Source organism: Quercus robur, chromosome 12, assembly GCF_932294415.1.
Source record: "Quercus robur chromosome 12, dhQueRobu3.1, whole genome shotgun sequence".
Lineage (NCBI taxonomy): Eukaryota > Viridiplantae > Streptophyta > Magnoliopsida > Fagales > Fagaceae > Quercus > Quercus robur.
In genome coordinates, this window is record NC_065545.1 from 13718989 (window position 1) to 13731805 (window position 12817).

At 37.2% G+C, this 12817-nt stretch overlaps 1 protein-coding gene across 2 annotated transcripts in view; it reads left to right on the top strand.

Moving 5' to 3' along the window:
• The window catches only part of LOC126710629 (universal stress protein PHOS34-like), a 54375-nt gene extending 41860 nt beyond the window's left edge, over window positions 1-12515 (top strand). The window contains exons 2-5 of one of the 2 annotated variants that reach the window (XM_050411195.1): window positions 4404-4582; window positions 4740-4834; window positions 11840-11961; window positions 12244-12515. In XM_050411195.1, the coding sequence (XP_050267152.1) occupies window positions 4404-4582; window positions 4740-4834; window positions 11840-11961; window positions 12244-12331 (484 nt within the window). In that variant the 3' untranslated portion in view covers window positions 12332-12515. Of the gene's footprint in view, window positions 1-4309; window positions 4583-4739; window positions 4835-11839; window positions 11962-12243 lie in introns of those variants that run through there. The other variant, XM_050411194.1, reaches the window with a different exon arrangement.
• Window positions 12516-12817: the final 302 nt, after the last annotated feature.

Sequence of the window (12817 nt, forward strand, 5' to 3'; positions counted from 1 at the left end):
ATATATATATATATATTGAGGTTTGCTTTGCTTTTATAGTGTTCATCATTAACCTTGCAAATTTGGAGATATATTATCAATGTTTGAGTTTGAGTTTAAGTTGGACTTGTTAGAGAGATAGAGTTTCACTTCTTGTTAAGTTTGGATTGAGCAAAAATAATTTTGTTTTAAAAAAATGATAATGAGGAGTTTGAGTTTGGGTTTAATTTGGACTTATTAGAGAGAGAAAGTTTCACTCCTTATTAAGTTTGGATTATATAAAAATAATTTTATTTAAATATTGTGCTGATGTGAAAAATTGTGAGAACTTCATAGTGTTCGGTTATATATATAAATATATATATATATATATATAGATTACATGCAATGCTCAAAATTTTCCATTTCCATTAAGTTCATATATGCTATCTTTATCTGTATTATTATTATTTTTTTTTGGTTGTGCAAGGTACACTCATAGTTAACACATCTCCAATACAAAGCTACAAAAATTCACATCAACACTTTTGATATAGCATTCAGATACAAATAGTGGACTAAATATTGCTAAAATAATCCTAATGAGTTTAATAACTAACTAACCATGAGCATTTTTTCCTATCCTTGGGAAGTGACAGCAAATTTTGGCACTGTTTCCAAAACAGAAAAAAAAAAAAAATGCTTCACAGATCAACCACACGAGACAGCTTCTAGATTCGGTTCAATAGGAAGTCCCCTCGCTTGATAGTTGCTTGGTAAAGAGCATTCTTTGCATTTGGACGATTAGTCTCAAGAACTCCTGCAACTTTATCAATCTTGCAATGAAGCTTCACAGCTGCAATAAAACGCAAGAGCTCCAGATCAATGAACTCCACAGTTCAGAAGAAAATACTTAAACTTGTCCATTTTCTATCCTTTTCCTGCAATTTCTTATCCACCAAACAAAAATTAAAACAAAAGGGTCTCAAAGTGTAGAATTACCTTCCAATGCTCCCACCGATTCTAACTCAAAAATTCAGGCACTAACTCAGTCCTAAACCGTTCCGACTCACCCCGGCCTTTGCAGATCCCTTCCTTAGCTCGCCCCACAAATCACCCACCTTCACATTGGCATCTTCTAAGCAAACCCAGTTTCCTTCTTCCTTGACTCGCTGAGTTTTGACCATAGCCGCTCTGAGACACACCGGACCGACCGAGTCAGACTCAGCCATGAAAACCCATCAGACCCATTTGGGTTTGCAGAAGCTAGAACATGAAAATTGGGTCTGTGGTGGGATTTTTGGACCTGGGGTTCTTAGAAAGCTTGAGAAGAATGAGAGTTTGAGTGTTGTGTGTGAGTGGAGCTGAAGAAAATAAAAGTGGATTTGGTTTGTATGCGATGCAATGCTTTGCTGTAGGTTTGTCGTGGGTAGATTGAGGAGGAGATGGTAGGGGATGGCAGAGAGCATCGCGGAGGAGCTGGTAGAGTATCGTGGTTTGTTGTAATTTTTTTACGTTTTTTTTTTGTTTTTTATTTTTTATTTTTAATATATGCTGATGTGGAAAATTGTGGGAGCTTCAAAAGCTTCGGTTTTTTATATATATATATATAGACTAGTATTATGCCCGTGCGATGCACGGCTTAATAAAAAAACTTATATATAAATTTTTTTTTTGATAATATAATCAAATTTAATAACAAATAAAATGGTAAAAATATTTTTAAAATTAAGTACATGGAAAATGTATATTATGTAAGTATTTTTTTTTGCAAAAAAAGATATTATAAAATATTTTTAAAAAATTATGGCAAGTTTTAAATTTTTAAAAGATCTTAGTATTAAAATTGTAATTTGATAATGCGTGTGTATGTGTGTGGCACTTAAAAATATTTCCATTCTAATTATAGATAAATTTCTTGCATATATGGCCAAAAAAAAAAATCCATAAACTACAAAAAAAAATAAATCCATAAATTACAAAAAATGTAAGTATTTAGACTACAATATAAATGTAAAATTTTATCTATAAATTACCAATTATAACCACTTTAATGTTTCCATAAGGGAGGAGATAATCTGTATAATCAATTAAGAACACCAAATAAAAAAATAGTATCAATAATTAAGATAAATTGCTTTATCTAATTTTTTTAAATCATATAATTTAAGCAATAATTGAACTACTTTAATAGAAAAATAGAAACTAAAAAAAAAAATGAAGATAGCTCTTCTCACGTAAATCTCATAATTTCATATTCTAGATGAGATCCATCCCAAATAGATTCAGTGATAATATTTTGACCGAAACAAATATTCCATAAATTACAAAAAAAATATAAGTATCTAGACCTTCTTGAATATCACAATCAAAATAATTTTAAAAATAGATATATGAAAGTACATAAAGAAAAAAGAAAAATTGTATTGCAATGTAAATGTGTAAAAGTTTACATATAAATTACCCGTGTCTAACTATTTTGATGTTGTCATTTGTATCTAGCCATCTTGATATTGCTATAATTGAGGAAATAATCTACACAATCAATTAAGAACACTAAATCAAAAAAATACATCAATAATTAAGATGAATTGCATTATGTAAAATATTTTTAAAAAAGCATAGAATTTAAGCAATAATTGAACTACATTAAAGAAAAATGCAAAAAGTAAAAAGTAAAAAGAAGATAGCTATTCTCATTGAAGAAGCCAAATCCTTCATTTAGTAGTTCTTCACTTAATTAATTTTGGTTTTTTTATGTATTGATTTTAGCATTCTTAAATAGTAGAGTGGAGTACGTTTAGTAGAGTTTTAGTTTATCTCAATTTCTCTTGGAATCAAATTAACTTAATTGGTAGAGCTATTTTCTTTTTACGTGTATTATTATATGTTTTTTTTATTGGCTGTTTTCTTTTTAAGTGTAGCTATATCGATTTTTTTTTAAAAAATCATAAAAACGTGCTCTATGTTGCTGTTTTTTTTTTTTTTTTTTTTTTTAATTTTTATAATTAAGATTTGTTTTTCAACTTTTCTTTTCTTTTCTTTTTTTTGATAAGATTTTTTTTTTCAACTCAAACGTGTGCCATGTTGCAGGTTTTTTTAAGTAATTTTTTTTTTATTTTTTATTTTATTTTATAAAGGATTAGATAAAGAATTTAGATTGAAATCAAATAAAGATAAAATTTTGATTGTAATTAAATTATGATTTTTATCAACTTAGATTTTACCTTTTTTTTATAAAAGATTAGAGGAAGAATTTGGATTGTAATCAAATTATGATTTTTATCAACTTAGAAATTATAGGAGAAGTTAAAATCATATAAATGTGTACTATGTTGTTGGTTTTTTTTATTTTTATAAAAATTATGGTTCTTTTTACGTGTAGCATTATTATTATATGTTTTTTTTTTGCTATTTCCTTTTAAAGTGTAGTTATATCTTTTTTTTTTTTTTTTTTTTTTTTAATATCATAGAAACATGTACTATGTTGCTGGTTTTTTTTTTAATTAAGATTATTTTTTCAACTTTAAAGTGTACTATGTTGCTAGTTTTTTTTTAATTAAGATTTTTTTATAAAATAGAATTTAGATTTTAATCAAATTATGATTTTTATCAACTTAGAAATTATAGTAGAAATTAAAATCATATAAACGTGTGCTGTGTTGCTGGTTTTTTTTAAAAATTATGATTTTTATCAACTTAGAAATTATAGGAGAAGAAAAATTATATCTATTTTTAAGAAAAATCTAAAAGAAAATTCTACAATTTGGTGAAACCACTTGGCGTAACCACGGTTTTTAAACCTAAATTTTATTATATAGTATAGTATATGATATATATATAGATTATAGGACCAAATCCGAGCTTAATTATTAATTTTGAGGGACCAAAATCTAACTTAACACCAAATTTTAGGGACAAAAGTCTAACTTACCCTATCTTTTTTCAAAGCAAACAGCGGACACGCAGTTTGCGTTCCAGTACAGGTGACTGATCTGGCAAAATCCTATGAGAAAAAGCAATAAAATTTGTCAGGTGAGAGTTAGGTACAGTGGATGTAGTATACTGGAACGTTTTTTTTTTTTTTTTTTGATAAGACTGGAACATTAAAATAATGATATGTTTACATATGTTATAATCTCAACCGTCATCCTAATCCAATCATCACCCGAATTTTCATAGCACTTAGCTTACGCTTTACGGCAATCATGAACTTGAAGCATCGAATAAGTTACGTGGATAACCAGAAAACGACAAAGTCGTTTCCCTCATTACCTGTCAGCAGTGGCTTTCAGAGAAACTGAGAAAGCGTCCAATTATGTCTATAAAGTCCAAATGCCAAGTATTCCAAATCCATAAACTAATAAACTCTAGAAACAACAAAGGCTCTGATTGTCACTCTTCGATTCAACAGAGAGAGATTGGAAAATGGCAAGCCCAGCAGAAGCAGTAGCAGAAAAGCAAGTGATGGTGGTAGCTATCGACGACAGCGAGCACAGCACCTACGCTTTGGAGTGGACTCTGGATCACTTCTTCACACCCTACGCCTCCAACCATCCTTTCAAGCTCGTCCTCGTCCACGCCAAACCCACTGCTTCCTCCGTCGTAGGTCTCGCCGGACCTGGTAAAAAATAAAACTTCCATCTTTTTCATATTTTATTTCATCAAATACCCAACAACAAAAATGATTCGAAATGATACTATATAGAAGTGGAATATTATTTTTGTTTTGGGGTAAGTTTGGTTTATTTGAGTGAATTGTTATGATGGATAATTTTTAGGGGCCGCCGAAGTTTTACCGATGGTGGAGGCTGATTTGAAGAAGATCGCTGCTCGAATTATTGAAACGGCCAGGGAATCTTGCCACAGTAAATCGGTATTTATTTATTTTTAATTTTATTCTGGGATTTTAATCTTTTTTCCTGAATTATTAAATGTTTCAAATATAGTTTTTTTTTTTTTAATTTATTTATTTAAATTTTTTAACTCGATAACTGGGGATGAAAGGATTTGAATCTTGGCCTCAAACACTAAGAGATAATAGCTGAGTTACAAAGCTTTTTAGCAATGCTAAAGGTCAATATTACAGACTTTACCATGTTTATATAATGCTGACATGATACGTTTGATCATATACTGATTAGACATGGCAAAACGGGTCAGACCCGTTTTGACCCGACCCGTTTGACCTGCAACCCGTTTGACCCGTAACCCGATTGACCCGTTTAAAAATGACCCGTTTTGACCCATGACCCGTTTTGACCCGCGACCCGATTGACCCGCGACCCGATTGACCCGACCCGAACCCGAACCCGAACCCGACCCGCACATTTTGCCACGTTTACCAATGTTGAGTAGATTTAGATTGAGGTGTAATTTTTATAAAATATTTACTTATTCTTTTTTACTTAATATGTTATGTACTCCATTATAGTTTGTTATTTTTTACTTGCCACCTTTATTTTCTCTTCCTACTTTAAATAGATTAAAGATTATACCAAGATTAGTTTCTAGAAAGCTGGAACAGGAGTTGCACAAAATTTGGGTATCAATTCAAGTGTTTAGTGGTAATTGGTAACAATATCACTAGTGAGAATCTAATCACAATTAAGGAACTCATAAACAATTGACAGATTGCATCTATTTCCAAAAAAAAAAAAATTTTTGAAAAATACGGGTCAACTCGACCCGACTCACGACCCGACTCAACCCGCAACCCGTTTGACCCGCAACCCGATTGACCCGTTTTAAAAATGACCCGTTTTGACCCGTGACCCGTTTAACCCGCAAACCCGATTGACCCGACCCGAACCCGACCCGACCCGCCCGTTTTGCCACGTCTAATACTGATCTCAAAATTTTATCATCGAACAATTCAATGGCTTTAAAAGCTAAATAATAATAATAATAATAAAAAATGAAGTTTTAGTTTTGTTTTTTTCTTTATGCATATATTGATTAAGCTGAATAATCTAAGACATGGAATCTGACCCAGTGGTAAGGGTGGTTTTTGCAAAACTTACTAGCTAGGTTGACAAGTAGAAAACTGATTCTCAATGAGCTTCTAATTCAGACCCCTTTCATAAAAGTAAAAGATCAAAATTCAATTAATGTGTTAGAAATACTGGAAGATTGTATTGTATTTCTTAATGAGAGAATATACATCAGAGCCTTATATAGGAGGCGTAAGTGTGCGGTACAAGTAAAGTGTAGTGCAAGTACAAGTGTGCTATACAAGAAAGGTAATTGGGCCTAAAACCCATAATATAATATAATATACATTAACAGCCCCCCTCAAACTCAAGGTGGATGTGAGACCAACTTGAGGTTGTCAACTAAATCACGAGTGCGTCTTTTAGGAAGTGACTTGGTGAAGATATCTGCAAGTTGATCTTTGGAGGAGACGGAGAAGAGCTTAAGAGCACCATGGACAAGATGATAACGGATAAAATGACAATCAATCTCGATGTGTTTAGTCCGTTCATGAAAGACATCATTGTGAGCAATATGAATGGCACTCTGGTTGTCACAATAAAGGGGAGTAGCAGAGGAGGTGGACACACCCAAATCCTTAAGAAGCCAGCGTAGCCAAAGGAGCTCAGATGTGGTATCAGCAAGGGCACGATATTCTGCTTCAGTACTAGAGCGGGCCACAAAAGTTTGTTTCTTACTTCGCCAAGAAATCAAAGAAGAACCAAGGAGAAAGCAATAACCTGTAGTGGACCTGCGATCAGTGGGATCCCCTGCCCAATCAGCATCAGAAAATGCACGAAGTACAAGAGGAGACTGAGCTGAGTAGAAAAGGCCATGGAAGAGAGTGCCCTTCAGATATCGAAGAATGCGCAGAACAGCAGCATAGTGAGTAGATCGTGGAGCAGACAGATACTGGCTCACCTGATGAACAGCATAGGAGATGTCTGGACGAGTAACTGTGAGATAAACTAGGCTGCCAACCAATCGTCTGTAAAGAGAAGGATTAGACAATGGTTTCCCCCCCGAGGGTGTCAAATGCGCATTAAGTTCAACCGGAGTGTCAACAGTCTTGCTGTCAGTGAGTCCAGCTCGAGATAAAAGGTCAGAAGCATACTTGGCTTGAGTAATATAAAGACCATCTGTGGAATGAGTAATTTCAAGACCCAAGAAATAACTGAGATGTCCAAGATCTTTCATCTCAAATTGCTGACTGAGAAAATCCTTGAGTTCTTGAATGCCACTGAGGTCATCACCAGTTATGATCATATCATCCACATATAGAAGAAGCAAAATGGTGCCTTTATCAGTACGACAAAGAAATAAGGCAGAATCATACGGACTGGCAGTGTAACCCAAGCGAAAGATAGTGGAGCTGAACTTGGCAAACCAAGCTCGTGGAGCTTGTTTAAGACCATAAAGTGCACGTCGAAGATGACAAACCTTGTTTGAGTCAACAGAGAGACCAGGAGGAGGTTGCATATAGACTGCTTCACTCAAATCCCCATTAAGGAAAGCATTTTTAACATCCATCTGAAAAAGATCCCATTTACTAGCAGCAGCAACAGCTAAGAGGGCACGAACAGATGAGATACGAGCAACTGGAGCAAAAGTCTCTTCATAATCAATCCCATACTCCTGTGTAAAACCTTTTGCAACAAGACGAGCCTTGTAGCGCTCAATGGACCCATCAGAGCGAGTCTTGATCTTATAGATCCACTTACAACCAACCACAGACTGTCCAGGAGGAAGAGTGACCAGATCCCAGGTATGGTTTTTGGTTAATGCATCAAGTTCCTCTTTCATTGCAATCTGCCATAAAGGGTCAGTGGAGGCCTCACGATAGGTTTGAGGCTCGTGAAGTGTAGCAAGGGCAGTGTAACAATGATAGTCAAGTAAATGTGTAGGAACGGATCTTACCCGGGTTGAGTGGCGATGTGGAATGTCTTGTGGAGGATCTTCAGGCGGAGCAGGAGCAGGGGACCCAGGCTCAAGGTGGGGTAGCTCGTCATCAACCTGTTCATCTTCAACCTGTCTAGGAGAAGCATCAAAAATATCTGGAGAGAAGTCCAAAGAAGGATCAAAAGTATTTGTAGAAGGAACAAGAGACTCGTCTGGAAAGATTTCTAAAACAGAGGAGTTAGTCAAGGAAGAACGAAAGTGAGAGAGCTCAACAAACAATCGGTGTTCCCAAAAGACAACATTACGAGAAACACGAAGACGATGAGAGACAGGATCATAACACCTATACCCCTTTTGAGTTTCGCCATAACCAAGGAAACAACAAAGTCTAGATCGAGGCTCAAGTTTGTTGTGCTCATGAGGCTGAAGAAGAACGAAACAAGCAGATCCAAAGGATCGAAGGTGATGATAATCAGGAGGTGACCCAAAGAGACGCTCATACGGAGTCTGATTATGAATGACAGCACTTGGAATGCGATTAATCGCATGAACAGCATTAAGAGCAGCTTCACCCCAAAATGGGGCAGGAACTTTGGCAGAAAGAAGAAGAGCACGAACAGTGTCAAGAATATGACGAAGTTTTCTTTCGGCTCGACCATTTTGCTGAGAGGTACCTGGACAAGTTAGATGATGCACAGTGCCATAGGAATGTAACAAAGCTTGAAAAGCATATTGAGTATATTCAAGAGCATTATCAGAACGAAAAGTTTTGATACGTTTGGAGAATTGGGTTTCAACCATTTTGGCAAAGTTGCTGTATATTGGTAAAATTTCAGAACGAGATTTCATAGGAAATATCCAACTATAACGAGAATAATCATCAATAAAGACAACAAAATATCGAGATCCACCAATACTAGCAACAGAAGAAGGCCCCCAAACATCAGAATGAATTAACTCAAAAATACTATTAGAAAAGGATTCACTGTTATTAAAAGGCAAAGCTGGTTGTTTTCCTAACTGACATGAAGTACAATCAAAATTGTCTTTGGACACAGAACCCAACAGACCCCTAGAAGCTAACTGTTGTACCCGAGAAGATGATGCATGACCAAGACGAGAATGCCAAAGTGCAAGAGATGGTAAGGAAGAAACTGCAGCAGCTGCAGCAGCAACAGAAACAGGAGCAACAGGTGGAAGATGAAGATTGTCCACGGGAAACATACGCCCAACTCTAGGGCCGGTCCCAAGCTCTTGTCCCGTCCTCGGATCCTGCACAATACACCCAGAATAGTCAAAAATAAGGCGATAACCTAATTCAGCTAATTGTCCCACAGATCACAAATTATAGGATAGGTCAGGTACATGGAAGACTCCAGGAACAGAAAGGTTAGAGGTTGAAACAAAACCTAAACTATTTCCATGCATGGTGGAACCATCAGCTATATGAATATTTAGAGGATGTGGTGCAGGGTCAAGTTTGGAGAATAAGGATGAGTGAGGTGTCATGTGATTGCAGCAGGCAGAATCAAAAAGCCAAGTTTGAGACTTACCGGGTAGAACAGATAGGGCAGTGGAAAGAGATGCATTACCAGCCATACGAACAGCCTGAGCTATGATCTCCTGTAGTTCAGTGGGGGAGAGGTTGATAGTGGATCCAGAAGACTGGGACTCAGCTGAGGTGGAAGCCATTGGCGGAGTAGGCTCAGTATTAGCAACAGCAGCAGTAGATTTGTTGCGACGGAAACAAGTCTCAATGGTGTGGCCAGAACGCTTGCAATAGTTGCAGACTTTTTTGTTGGACTGCTTGCGACGATTGTGAGAGCCAGAGGAATCACTTGATTGCTGAGGTTGCTCTATGAGTGGAGTAGATGGAGTAATAGCCAAAACATTGAGCTTATTCTGGGCTTGAAGGGTTGCAAGACGAGCTTCTTCTCTAACTAGCTCATTCACAGCAGTATCAAGAGAGGGAGCAGGACTGCGATTTAGAAGCTGACCTCGAATGGGCTCAAAGTCCTTGTGAAGTGACATCAGGAATTCATAGAGGCGAAATTCATCTCTGATGGAAGCATATTGCTGAGCATCCTTTGAGCATGCCCAAGTTGGATCAGAAAGGTCAATTTGGTCCCAAATGTAGCGAAGCTGATCATAATAGTCATTGATGGATTGCCCTGGTTCTTGCCTGAGTTGATGCAATTCAACCACTAACTGATATTTCATGGATCCATGAGTAGTGGAGTACCTTTTGGCCAACATATCCCATGCAGATTTTGCATCATCAAAGCTGCCCAACAGATTGGAAATAGAGGGAATGGAAGTGTTCCGAATCCATGTGAGGATCATGTGGTTATGACTATCCCATTCAATCATGCGACCAAGAAAAACAGCATCTTCTTCACTTGCTCCCTTGACAGGAATAATCATTGCACCAGTACAATAATGCCAGAGCATGCGACCCTTAAGAAAACTGCGCATAGCTTGAGACCAAGATAAGTAATTTTTATTCCCCTCCAATACAGTATTGATGGGGCGAGGAACAAAATTATCCTTTTTATCCATTTAGAGACACAATATGCAAAAACAAACAGCAGAAATGAAATCTACGCGAAAAACTGGGTAAGGAGAACCTGGACAGAAAAAGTCAACCCTGAAAATTCAACGGTCAACGGTCAACGGCCAGTCAAAGTCAACGGTCAACTGAAGTCAACGGTCAAATCCAGATTCAGAAGGTGACGTCAGCGATGACGCAAGCAGTGACGTCAGCAAGCTGTTAGGGCTGACGTCAGCGATGACGTCAGCGAGGCTGTTGAGGCGCGTGGAGGCGCGTGACGGCGTGTGGAGGCGAGTGACGGCGCGTGAAGGAGCGTGACGGCGCGTGAAGGCGCGTGGCCAGAAGCTGCTGGCGCGTGGTGGCGCGTGTGGCGCGTGATCGGCGGGGCAGCAACTTTGAGCAGCGCGTGGGGGCGCGTGCAGTCTCCGATGGCGACGAGGCTTCCACGATTGTGTAGATCGGCGCTGGACGATCTCAGTGGTACCTTCAAAATCGTAATCGGAGCAATAATTGCAGCGGAGCAGTGGTCTGTGCAGTGTGAAACTCCTTAACGACGGCGGCTGCAGGTCCGGAACCCAAGGACGACGGCTGGATGACGTCGGAAGTTCAACGGCGAGAGGCTGCAGCGGCAGTGTGATGGCGGAAGCGTTGTTAAAAAGAAAGCCACACTAATGAAGACAAGACTGCTAAGAAAAGGTCAGAGCAGTGGCTCTGATACCATGTTAGAAATACTGGAAGATTGTATTGTATTTCTTAATGAGAGAATATACATCAGAGCCTTATATAGGAGGCGTAAGTGTGCGGTACAAGTAAAGTGTAGTGCAAGTACAAGTGTGCTATACAAGAAAGGTAATTGGGCCTAAAACCCATAATATAATATAATATACATTAACATAATGGAAAGCAATAAAAGAATGTCACCGGAAAGAGTGGACGTGCGCAATCACCGTACATGGTCAACTTGTCAATTTGTGCACAAAATCCAGGCATAGAAAATGAAGAACAAATGTAGCTTGGGGTCCTGGGGAGTTGAGGAAACAGAGAGATCATAGCAGAGGAATCTGATCACATATGAAAGGGATGCACATTGACTCAATTCAATCCAAGATATTAATGCTGATACCACTGTTTGTCACTTCGCCTAAGAAATCCACAAAAACCAGAAATCCATTGACCAACATCTAAGTAAATTTTGTAATTTCAAAGTTAAGCACTCTGGAGGCAAAGTGATAGTGGTGGATGGTTTATCAAATGGCATATAATGCTCACATTATGATAGTGAGTTCATCCCTGAAAGTATCTATATATACACATATACATATATACTTGCAATTATACTCATACATAATACCAGTGTTTTGGTATCTTATGCTGAAATTGTCATATCTTACACATGGAAACTCAAGAGTTTTGAGCCCAGCCCAGGAAACTTCTTTTAACGTTTCCGAATGTATGCAGGTGCATGATGTGATAGTGGAGGTGGTGGAAGGAGATGCTAGGAATGTTCTTTGTGAGGCAGTGGAGAAACACCATGCATCCATTTTGGTTGTGGGTAGCCATGGCTATGGAGCTATCAAGAGGTATTGCTCTAAACCTTTATTCTTATTTTTGCTGTCATGGTTTACAACTGTTAAATTGTAAAGAAGTAAGCAGTGAACTTTTTTATTTATTTTCTGCCATTAGTCTGATATTTGATCTTGATCAAAACAGGTGCTTCTATTGTTAACTGTAACAAGCAAGAATTCAATTACATGTTACCATTTACTACTTATGATTCATTTTTTTCTTGGAAACTTTTGGTGGAAATATGTTGCTCATCCATGAAACTTTGAGTCTTAACAATCAAGTTAATTTTCATGCAGGGCTGTTTTAGGCAGTGTCAGTGACTACTGTGCTCATCATGCCCACTGCACGGTGATGATTGTGAAGAGGCCCAAAATCAAACACTAAGCCACCATACCTGCTTAACATAAAAATGTATTGCAGTTGGATCAGTCAAGGGATTATACTTAAAAATAAATTTGATGATGTTAATGTTTAACGTGTTTTTCTATCTTTGCATTTGACAGTTGCTCTTGAACTGATATGTTTTACTCTGCTCAACTTTGAATGATATGTTGATATTTCATTGTAAGCGTTTCATTAGGAATTTGTTTCCCATAAGTGACAGTTGCACATAAGCATTCCAAGTTCCAACTGCCAAAAAGAGCAGGTGTATTTTATTTTTATACATTGATATCAGCATCTCTGAAGCAAAGCCTGTTTCCATGGCAATCAACTGTTGAACTATGAACATATCACGAAAGGACCAAAGCACTTTCCCAGTCCTTTTACCGCACAATCAAATATCATGGCCTGGGTGAGCTAGCATAGCTCCTCTACATAATGTGGGCATTCCCACCAGCCTCAACAAATTAACTTTTCAGAAAACATATA